The 12,223-nt window shown below is 35.7% G+C and overlaps 1 protein-coding gene across 1 annotated transcript in view; it reads right to left on the bottom strand.

The window, feature by feature from the left end:
- UFSP2 (UFM1 specific peptidase 2) overlaps nucleotides 1-12,223 on the bottom strand; it is a 32,537-nt gene that overhangs the window by 6,134 nt on the left and 14,180 nt on the right. Inside the window, exons 2-9 of the mRNA XM_007116115.3 lie at nucleotides 11,139-11,217; nucleotides 8,244-8,427; nucleotides 8,097-8,163; nucleotides 5,460-5,617; nucleotides 4,879-5,071; nucleotides 3,182-3,328; nucleotides 605-769; nucleotides 270-394 (exon numbers count right to left, since the gene is read on the bottom strand). Of these exons, the coding sequence (XP_007116177.2) occupies nucleotides 270-394; nucleotides 605-769; nucleotides 3,182-3,328; nucleotides 4,879-5,071; nucleotides 5,460-5,617; nucleotides 8,097-8,163; nucleotides 8,244-8,427; nucleotides 11,139-11,217 (1,118 nt within the window). The remainder of the gene's footprint in view (nucleotides 1-269; nucleotides 395-604; nucleotides 770-3,181; nucleotides 3,329-4,878; nucleotides 5,072-5,459; nucleotides 5,618-8,096; nucleotides 8,164-8,243; nucleotides 8,428-11,138; nucleotides 11,218-12,223) is intronic.

Here is a 12,223-nt window from a genome sequence, read left to right as displayed (position 1 = left end):
ACTGACATATTTGCAAGTTTTCCTCTTCCAGACTAAGATTAGGCCTAGAGCATATGAGCAGATATCACGAAGTTTACTCATAAACTCAAACATCTTCTAAAAAAATAAAAAAATTTAGGGCTAAAAAAATGAGATTTATAAAGCAAGGAGGCAATATGGAGGAAGAGAAAAGAGTGAAAACAAATGTGGGGGAAAATGTGCTTTTCCTTTTAATAAAAATGACAATTTCTCTTTGAAATGATTTCTCAGATTTCTTAAAGTGTCCTTACCTGACAAACAGTATTTTTGAAGTTATACCAATCAAATGGTTCAGTACCAGCTGCACCTCGATAGATCCAATCCACTGCCGTGATCCGACAAATGTTGCTGGTTTGTCCCCAGAATCAACTAGAGCCTTTGTGTATTTAAAAATACAAAAAGATCCATACACAAGACAGCTATTAAAAATTACATTTAGGGCATTTTCCCTGATTACCAGTATTTATATTTTTTTTCTTCAAAATGGAAATAAGTCTGCACCATGAGGTAGGAATAATTATTAATGTTATATTAAGGGTTAATGAAACATCCAACTGATTACAATTCAAAATGGTATGCTCTGTACCTGCTGAATTTCCCTGTGTGTTGGAATGGATCTCTCTGTGTATCCCTGGTGTTTGAACCAAGAGCAGATAGTCTGCAGAGACCTATAAGCACAGCCCCAGCCATTGTCATCTATCCGATCCTGCATATAATGATGGTAACCATATATGCCCTGGACCACAGAAATCTATATAAAAAGAAGAAACATAGTAAAATATTAACTTAAGATAGATGTATATATTATATTACATATACACATACCGAGTCATTTTACTATTCTCAGAGCTAGACTTACTTTAGTTCCTTATAAAAATTTTTTAAAAAAAGAGGAAACACTCCCCAACTCTTTCAATGAGCCAGTATACTACTGATATCAAAGTAAAGTAAGAACAGTATGAGAAAAGAAAATTATAAGACAGTATCATTCATGAACACAGATGCAACAATCTTAACAAAATATTAGCAAACTAAATCCAACAGAGAATAAAAAATAATAATTAATCACAACCAAACTATCATGAATGCAAATCTAATATTGTTTGGAGATTTGCGTTGGAAGTATTTAGGAGTAAATAGCATGATGCCTGTAATTTTCTTTGAAATGGCTCAAGGGGAAAAAAGGAGAAATGAAGCAAATATAGCAAATTGTTGACACTGTTGCATATATGTAACAAGAGACATGTACAGTCACGTTCATAGTAGGGTTGTCTAAATAGCAAAACAACCTGGGGAAAAAAAATCATACCAAGGTATATTATCCAGCAATAAAGATAACTCAACTACAGTTATACACAATACCATGGATAAATCTTAGCTACATGATATTGAGTGAAAAACAAGTTGTAGAAGACTATACACAGAATGACACCATTTTGGTAAAACTCAAAATCAAGAAAGACTAAAAGCAACATTGTTGAGAGAATATATACATATATGGTGAAACTATTAAAAGAAAGCAAAGTGAATGATGAACCCAAAACTCAGTATAATAGTTCCTCCTGGGTGTCGGGAAGGCAGAGGAGTGGATAGGAAGGAGCACACAGTCAGACTGGCCACGTCCTAGTTCTTAAATGGGGTAGGGAGCTCTCCAATACTGATTTCTTTACTGTGCTTTATAACTTTCATATATGTTACATGCACACATTAAGTATCATATAATAAATATTAAGAAATATATAAATGCTTCTTGCATTTTTTCAATACAGATAACCAACCCATTTCATTGTCAAAAAACAATCAGTATTTATTCAGTAACTTCTGAGTGTCCCAGCGCTTAGTAAAGAGCTATTAGGAATTTAAAATGAATATATGATATAATACTTACCCTAGAAGAGTTCCAAATATAATCTGAGAGAGAAAACATTTATGTAATAATCTACGAGAAAACCATCAAGAGTTATGTTGATTGTTAGAAACTCTAAGTTTTGTATTTCCTATTCTATGATTCTATGACTGTGACAGAACAAGATTTTCAATCAGGAACAGGTCTCTCAAGATTTCCTCCCATATAAGCAAAATAAGTGCAATCATTCAATGTCACTGAAATGTTGACTAAAGTCTCATTTGTATGCATGTAACGGCGAGTGCCCAGCCAGGGCTGTTCTATGCGAAGCTGGTCTGCCCACAGCTCTCGTAGATGAAGCTGCTGACCCAAGTGCATGCTGATGGCCAGAACCAGAACCTGCCCTAGGGTCAACGTTGTATCACGTATTCATCTTTAATTCTTAAGATTTCCTTACAAAACACCTGGAGCCTCAGCAGGTATTGAATAAATGCCATGACAAGATGGGCCAATCGAGTTTTCTCTTATGGGAATTTGAATTGAGGTGCAGAGTGAATCAGGCAGTAAGTGCAAGGAAGGAAGCTGAAACAATGCATGCAATGAGCAGCTCTGAGGGAGAGTAGGGAAAGTTATGTCAGGCTGAAAAAAATGAGGAAACAGAAGACGAGGCTGAGAAAAGGTAGAGTAAAGGGAAGGAACAGGCCAGTTAGGATCAAAAGCACCCCCAAAGAAAGCTGAGAAATGCCATCAAGGAGTGAGAGTACGCCTTGAGACCGAGGCCAGTCACAGTGTTGCTTTGTTCTAAGAGGCCCAGCCGTACAATTCCTATTCTTGGTTGCCCATGAGATCTTACTAGCCTGCATGCATCCTTAAAGGAACCCTTCCCCCACACTCCTTTTCTGAGCTACCTTTAGTGAAAAGATCTACCCCTTATAACTAGGTATGTGCTGTACAGGAAACACGTAGTGCTTTATTAGCCTTTTCCTACAGTGTGAGTTGTGTAGAAATATGCCCTTAATTAGCATGATTTCTCAGGTTCAGAATGGAAATAAAATGGGACAAGCCTTTAAAGAAATTAAGGAATGGAATTTTAGGAAGAGAAATGTGCTATTCACTACCTATTCCTAACCTTTTTAGACCACTGTGAATTACTGCTATCTTAAGCAATGATCATTAAAAGAAAAGGGTGGCAAAGTATGTTTTAGGGACAATGATACCCATTATAAACTGATCCTTACAACTTCCACTGGGTACAGACAAAAAACAACTAATGACGCTTATGATCAATTGACTCACATAAAGAATTATTAAACTCACCATACCAGTCTCTATGTTAGGTGGATTGAGATAAGTATGTGGATTTCTAATGTAACCATCTTTGTATGGTTCATCTGGAAAGCAATAAGCATTAGACCTTTTGAAATAAGGTCTGTCATGAGGCAGATTGAAGAGATCGTGTAACTCCTAAATGAAATCAGAATCAAGAGGAATGAAGAGAAAAAAAGTTAAATGATTTAGATTCCTAGTCAATAAATAAACTCAAACTAGATACAAAACAGAAAATTTACTAAATATTGGTTATAAATGTTATCAAACGCACTTATGATTTAATTCACTAAGGTCAAAGAAAGTGAGATTTAAACTAAAACCAAAAAAGATTTATTTTTGTTTATCTATGTATATGGATAGAAACTGGAAGGGAATGTAGAAAAATGATAATAATTCGTTAGAGTCAGAGAACTGAGATAATTTAAAATTACTCACTATAACACACTCTGTTAAAATACATCCAGGCTAAAGACTGGTTTTGAAACAGCCTCATAAATGAGTAAATTATAATTAACAATGATATAATTATATCAAAATATTTTTAAAAATCATGCTTAGAGCACTTAACAAATATAAGGGGTAGTGATTAAATTATAGAGATTGGTGGCAAGAAACCAACCAATATGGCATCAAAATAAAAATACACATGCATGTTTAAAAGGCAATATATTCCTGAATGTATAAAAACATGTAATAGTTACTTTGAAAAGTCTGACATATTCTTTTGCTATTTCCTATGTATTCTAGCAGTTTGAATGGGATCATTAGCTTATGTAACTGTTGCCTCTGCAAATCAATTCATCTGGCACTTACAGAGAGGTACAGAGGGTTACATTGTTATATCTCTTTTCAGGGACAGAGACTGGGAAGACAGTCCCACGGTACAATCTGATGGATGCCAGGCAAGGCCACACATCAAAAATATGTACTCCCAAACCAGTCATTTTGCCAAGAAATCTCATTTCTTTGAATGCTGATCATGTTTTCTTCAAAATGCCTCTAATAAAACCCAAATAACCCTGGGACGTGGGGGTTACAATAAATACTAATTAGAAACAGCATATGGCTTCCCTGGTGGTGCAGTGGTTGAGAATCCGCCTGCCGATGCAGGGGACACGGGTTCGTGCCCCGGTCCGGGAAGATGCCATATGCCGCGGAGCGGCTAGGCCCGTGAGCCATGGCCGCTGAGCCTGCGCGTCTGGAGCCTGTGCTCCACAACGGGAGAGGCCACAACAGTGAGAGGCCCGCATACCACAAAAAAAAACCAAAAAACCAAAAAAACAGAAACAGCATAAATCCTAATTTCCCTTCTCTGACTCTAATCTTGTCTCTTTCACAAATCTGGAAGTAACGGAAGAGAAAAGGAATATATTAAATAACACTCATCAGCTGCTCTAGGCATGTAAGCATCTTTTCAGTTCTAAATTTCATTACAGAAAAATAACATATGAACTACACTGAACATATGAAATTAAAATGTTACATATGGTTTAGCAAAGTATTTTTTCATTAATAATACTTTAAAGAGTTATAGAACAGAAATTAAATAAGGTGTAAAGCTAATAGTCTGCATCCACACTTTAAAATTAAATCACAAAACAATGTCCATTTATTAGAAACACATAACTAAACACAAAATGAATGATAGCTGTATTTTTTTTTAAGAAAAAATGAATTGGTTTCACCTTTCTATAGGCCTGCAGCTGATCATCTGGAATTCCTGATGGATATGAAATTGTTACGAGATTTTTTTCCCCTGGTAATAAAAAGTGCAGTGGTTCAGGGACCACGATAGATGTTCCTTTCATGTATTTCAAAATGCATTTTTCCATATCAGTTAGTTGATTATGAATTGCATCAACTAGATGTTTACGAACTCTGAGGGGGGGAAAATATACAAGTGCATTAACAGAAGTTATAGTAGTTTATGATACATGAAAGTGTCGAGTGACTATATTCCTAATATATCCTCAATTGGACCAGGTTTATTAAAGGAAGTCTAAAAAATGCAAAGTTAAATGTTAAATAAACTAAATTTCCTCTGTATAGATAAAGGGAAAACCCAACAGGTTTTGCATATTACTCTACTTCCTCCAATAAACATCTAATTACTAGATGACTCTTAGTTTAATAATAAACAAGGAGTAAATCATAGTAAAAACAACAACAACCCTGAATATGCCTATATGATAATTTAAAATGAGCTCTGATTACTTTGGGAGAGGGTCCTCATTTAAACGTGGCAGTAGTATTAGAAAATACCTACTTTCCCCACATTTCTTCTGGAGCAACAGATACAACTGCATCGACTGGTAAAGTCATATTAACATAGTGGTGTCCTCCGCTTTCTCTTTCAATGATGGGTGTTGCAGCTGCCAGAGGGGTTGACATTTCCAGCATAAGATCTATATTTACTATTTGATGCTATAAAGATAAACAGTAAAAGTTAACTTATAGAACATTGAACAATAATATAAAAGGTAAGTAAAAGGACTTTTTAAGGACCATATAAGCTATATTACAGTAAATTATTGAAAAGCACAAATCTTAGCTTAAAGAAAAAATCTTCCCTGCTTCAAAATAATCTGAGGAGAAGGGGGGAGTGAGTGGGAAGGGAAGGTGAAATCAGATTGATCGCATACCGATAAACATTAAAGTTAGGTTCACCAGGCTTCATTTAACTATTTTCTCTACTTTTGTATACATTAAAAAATTTCAAAACAAAACAAATCAAATGAACAAGATACAATAACCACACACTGAAGCAACTTTTAAACATATATTATGACTATATACCTGTGGTCTAAAGACATAAAAAACTATAAACAAATATTGAACCCTATTAGTAGGTTTGATTTTGATAGTGGTATGGGAAAACAATTCTGAAAATGATTTCTGTATATTAAACAAATTTAACAAAATATTAAGAGTACTGGAAGCCAGATTTCTCACTGGGAAAAGGTCAGGAATTGTGTGAGGCTGAAGTAGAACTGGAGGTATAATATGATTTACACAGATAAATATGGATGTATGTGTTATATACATATAGTATATATATATATATATATATATATATATATACATATGTGTGTGTTCCTTGGGGAAATGGCTGATTCCTGAGCTAGAACAGGGCAAGTACAAGATGGGTCTGGAACATCCTGTGGAAGAAAGTAGCAAGTACTCAAAAATACGGTGTCAGGAGGACACTGGAGCCAGCATGAAGTTTCTACTGGCCAAATCTTAGAAAATGTGAGCATCAAAATAACTAAGGACAGTAACAGTAACAGATAACTCTTTGTATCAAATAGGAATCCATGCTTTGAGGAAGTTAATAAGCAAACAGGGAAATGGAAAATCTCTCCCTCACAGTATAATGTCATCTAATAAATGTAAAAGGTAACGATAGGGCTTCCCTGGTGGCGCAGCGGTTGCGCGTCCGCCTGCCGATGCAGGGGAACCGGGTTCGCGCCCCGGTCTGGGAGGATCCCACATGCCGCGGAGCGGCTGGGCCCGTGAGCCATGGCCGCTGAGCCTGCGCGTCCGGAGCCTGTCCTCCGCAACGGGAGAGGCCACATCAGAGGGAGGCCCGCATACCACAAAAAAAAAAAAAAAAAAAAAAGTAACGATAGACTTAGAAAAATCACTACTTTGCAACCATCAGATTAATGCTAGATTCTGGCAACAATTATCAATTGATGTTAGAAGTGATGGATAAAAACTTGATGAGGAACAGGATATATATATAAACTCAAAGTATCTTCCCACAAAATACTTACTAATTGTAAGGGAAAAAATAGTACCCTCATAGTGGAGAACACTGGCAGATACCACATTAAATGATCAAAGTTAACATCACTAATACAGGAACCAACTGAGCATATGCTTCTTTCATATGATGTGCTGAGAAGGACACACATTACTTCTGTGGTATTCCTACCAACAATGACCACATGAATCTATCATGAGGAAGCCTAAAACAAACCCAAACCCAAACTGAGGAATATCCTACAAAAGAACTGACCTGTACCCCTCAAAATGTCAAGCTCCAATGACTGGTAATTCTCAAATCCTTATCCATAGCCCACAGTTTTTTTGTACACTCCACATTTATAAAACTAACAGCTCATGTGGACTCCTCACTGCTGTCTAAAACATAATGTGACCGAAACTGACCTCATGTCTGCCCCATCTTCCATCTTTACCCAAGCAAGAAGCTGGTCATCCCACATCCAATTAGTTTCCAAGTATAATCTATTCAATCCCCTAAATAGTTCTTGTATCCATTCCCTCCTCTTTATTACCGTAGCTACTGTTTTGGTTTGGCTTCTCCTGAGTGGTCCCTGCCCACAGCTCCAACCTCACATCCACTCTATTTTCCTTACTAGTCTGGAAAAACACTAAAGGTATACTAACTTTGTACAACTTCCTTCCTTGAAGCAGCAGCTCCATTTTTCATCTCCAATATCTGGCAAAGCTTGTGGCACGTGGCAGGTACTCAATAGTACTGGTTCAAAAATCAACAGAACCAAAACAGTGTGAAGAAAAGTAAATCATTTATTATTTACTACCTCATATAGCATTATGTGTCATTGTCATGTTTCAGAATGATCCCTTTTTATTTGTTTTTAAATAATTTGTAAACGGACTCAAGCTGTTTTATTTCTGTGGGAGCAAACAAGGCATCCAAAAAACCCATTTAAGATATATATTATAATGGGACAAAAGTTTAGATATGTACACCAGAGATATAACCTCTGGCAAGTCATTTAATTTTTCTGGACCTGAATAATCTGATCTGTTAAAAAAATAAGAAAGTTGGGTTAAGTAATTTCTAAGATCTCACTCAACTCCAAATTCAAGGATTGAAAATTTTTATCACTAAGAAGACAGGTGATTTGCTTACCATGTCTGACAACTTTTTGTCTTTCTTCCTCATGAATTTTCGTTTTGTATCTTCTTCCTGTTCAAATCTAAATTTTTAATACACAAAGATGTTTATCATACAAAATGACGTTGTGAAAACACTTCTACCATCTTCAAGCATACTCACTGAATAAAGCGCATTATGTTCTTACAGGTGGAACTATCAGTCAGTTCTCCTGGAATGGTGTTCATGTCACTGTTAGGCCATATGTACACTGAACTGTGGCAGATTCTGAACACAAGTGCATTTGAAGAAAGCTTGGTTGACAGGTCACTCAACATATGTTTTAGTGCTTTCTTGATAAAAATTTCTAAATTAAAAGAATATACATAGAATAAGAAAAATTGTAAACTTTTCAACATGAATGCTTCCAAGCACACAAAAGTACAGCACAGTAAAACTGACCCCCAAATATCCATTCCCTATATTCAATACTATAAAAACATTTTTTTTGCCTTTAAAAAAAATTGACATAAAATTCATAGACCATAAAATTCACTGTTTCATGTGTACAATTCAGTTGCTTTTAGTATATGACAAGGTGTAAAATCATCACTATTTAATTCCAGAACATTTCATCACCCCCAGAGAAACCCTGGCCTTACCAGAGGTCATTCCCCATTCTCCCATGGTAATCACTAACCTACTTTTGGTCTCTATAGATCTGCCTATTCTGGACACTTCATATAAATGGAATTGCACATTACGTGGCCTTTTGTGTCTGGCTTCTTTCACTTGGCCTAATACTTTCAAGATTCATCCACATTGTGGATTCATCCATGTTGTGAATTCATCCATAGCATGAATTAGCACTTCACTCTTTTTTATGGCTAAATAATACTCCATTGTATGAGCAAAACATGTTTTGTTTATCCATTCATAAGCTGATACACATTTGGGTTGTTTCTACTTTTCGGTTATCATGAATAGTGCTGTTATGAACATTTGTGTACAAGTTATTGTGTGGACATACGTTTTTAATTCTCTTAGGTGATCACCTAGGAAGAATTGCTGGGTCATACGGTAACTGTCTATTTGAGGAACTGCCAAACTGTTTTCCAAAGAAACTGCACCATTTTATATTCCTATCAGCAATGTCTAAGGATTCCAATTACTCTCAAAATACCTTATTACTTACAGCACTAAAACTGTTGAATGAAATTTAAATTTCTTTATCGTTCTATTCTTCATTGGACTATATCCCACTAAGACTGTATAAAGTATTGTGCTCTGAAGTCACAGTTTTTTCCTCTGTGTGGTATGTCATCAACCTGATATTTGTCTGACTTCATTTTCAGGGATTTCCTTTTTACTTTATAGAATTTTTTTAATATGAAAAACATTTTCATGGTTCCAAAGTCAAAACTATAAAGAAGATATATCTGAAGAAGACAATATTTAAATACCTGTCCTAGCTTTATACTCCTAAATCCTATACCTAGTTAACCTTGTGATTAAAATATTTATTTAACTATCACACTGATATCTTGATAAATAAATACCTTGAGATTGTGGTAGAGAAAAGATTATTTGTAACAAGTCAGATTAAAAGATATCCTGATATGTTTCAGAAAGCCAAATTTAAAGATTTTTAGCTGCACTACAAAAGACAAACATAATTCCTGGATTACCTTCTGTTTATCCCTGAAGGACCAGGAGGTAAAGTACCTAAATAATTTTGATGTCTTTAAGTTAAGCACCTTCATCCCCTCAATTTCCTCATTAATGATTCCCTTCATTGAGTGTTTCAAAGAGTTTGATACAGGAGGAGGAATACTATCAAGTCAGAAGACAAGCTCAAATACATTAATTACTAGGTAAAAAGTATCTGTAGTCCTTATTTACATTTGAAATTACATCATTATATCTGGTGACTAATACATTAGTTATACTTTGCGATAACTTCATAGCAAAATATACCTTCAATTTATATTAAGTTGTAATATGTAAGGCTTTATCCATACAAGTAACATATTAAGGAACAACAATACTTTACTGATAAGATAGGCCTAAAAGTGAGTTTTAGTCCTTGCAAAATGATTCTCATCTTGATGGCACATTAGAGAATCACCTAAAAAGCTTACTGATGCCCAAGTCTCTGTCCTTAGAGACTTTAATTGGTCTGGAAGTGGGGACTAGAATGTGGACCAAGATTGAGAACAATTGTCTAACATGAAGGGATGGGTCAGAAAGAACATTCAGCATTCACTCCCTCTTTCCAAAGGGCCAGTAAATAATCGTCAGCTGGTGATCTCCTTCAAGGAACTCTGACACTGCTTATTCCTTATCTTTCTGAACTTCTTTGTGGCTCCTGACACCATTGATCATGCTTTTCTTGAGTGATTTCATTTAGTATCAAGGTATTAACTATCATCCTTGAGAGATATTAAGTTCTCTTATCTCCAGTTCTGACCACTCTCCCCTAAGTTTCAGACTCAAATTACCAAGTGCCTGTTTGGGAGTTGGCACTTGGCTTACTGTGGCATCTCAAATGAAACACATCTCAAACACAGCTCCTCATCTTCTTCCTCTGATAGTCTTTGCCTCAGTTCGTGGCAGTAGTCAGAAACAGGAAGACATCCTAGAATTTGGTTTATACAAACACTGCTGATTTTTCTCCCATAGAGCTTGCCTACCATTCCTAAACAACACCACATTCGAGAGAGTGGGCTCTGGAGACTCAGGATTATGTACACTTGTAAGTCTACAATGTACAAGTCTGGGTGCCTCTTTATATTGTGCTCACTGTGGATATTTATATTTATCATGACAATTTTCTTTGAGAGGGCAGTAAAGTTTCTTAAGTAAGGGGACACCTTTTCCTAATGTGCACAGAGAGCCACATGGGCTAGAGGTGGTGGGGAACAGTGTCTAAGTTAAATCCAATTTATATCACTTACTAACTATATGACCTTAGACAGTTTATTCATCCTCTCAGTTTCATGTGCAAAATGCTAAGAATCTCACTATATTTCATAATCAACTTTATAATAAAAAAGCAGAGTATTTTGGCAGACCTACCATTAGGAGTAGCTAGCTGAAAAGCTAGATCAAGGCCACCTCTCATTCTGAAGAGTATATCCATAGTCTCTGAAATAACCTAAGACAAATAAAACCAAAATTTCATTGTAAAACAAAAACTCATCCTCATATAAATTGGAATCTAACTGAATTTAGGTTTAGGCATTAATTAACCTTGATTTTTCAAGTTATTTCATGAGTTAATTCCTTGTTTTATGGAGAAAAACAAAACACCCTAAATTCTAAATTAGAGGTTCTCAACCTTTGTTCCACATTGAAATCACCTGAGAAGTTTAAAATACTGATTCCTGGGCTAAACCCCCCGAGATTCTGATTAAATTGGTCTGGGGAGGGTCTAGGCACAAGGATATTTAAAAAGTCCTCCATGTGAATGATTCTAATGGGAAAGGGTTGAGGACCACTGCTCTAGGAAAGTATTTCTAAATTACAGTTTTAACAATCACAGGGTTTAACAATGACATGAAAAGATCAATGGAAGATAACTAGTTTAAGAATGGGACAAAAACACTGACCCTAGTATGATAAGAATTGATGGTCAAGACAATGAGCAAAACTAATATATCACTGACAGTGGGAGTATAAACTCTTAGATTCTTCATAGGGTGATAGGGCAATAAGAATCCAAAGCCTTATATTCACGAGCAGAAGCAAGAAGAACTACAGTCCTGCAGCCTGTGGAACAAAAACCACATTCACAGAAAGACAGACAAGATGAAAAGGCACAGGGCTATGTACCAGATGAAGGAACAAGATAAAACCCCAGAAAAACAACTAAATGAAGTGGAGATAGGCAACCTTCCAGAAAAAGAATTCAGAATAACGATAGTGAAGATGATCCAGGACCTCGGAAAAAGAATGGAGGCAAAGATCCAGAAGATGCAGGAAATGTTTAACAAAGATCTAGAAGAATTAAAGAACAAACAAACAGAGATGAACAATACAATAACTGGAATGAAAAATACACTAGAAGGAATCAATAGCAGAATAACTGAGGCAGAAGAATGGATAAGTGACCTGAAAGACAGAATGGTGGAATTCACTGCTGCGGAACAGAATAAAGAAAA

This window comes from Physeter macrocephalus, chromosome 20 (assembly GCF_002837175.3).
Source record: "Physeter macrocephalus isolate SW-GA chromosome 20, ASM283717v5, whole genome shotgun sequence".
Classification (NCBI taxonomy): domain Eukaryota; kingdom Metazoa; phylum Chordata; class Mammalia; order Artiodactyla; family Physeteridae; genus Physeter; species Physeter macrocephalus.
This window is presented reverse-complemented; position numbering and strand designations above follow the sequence as displayed.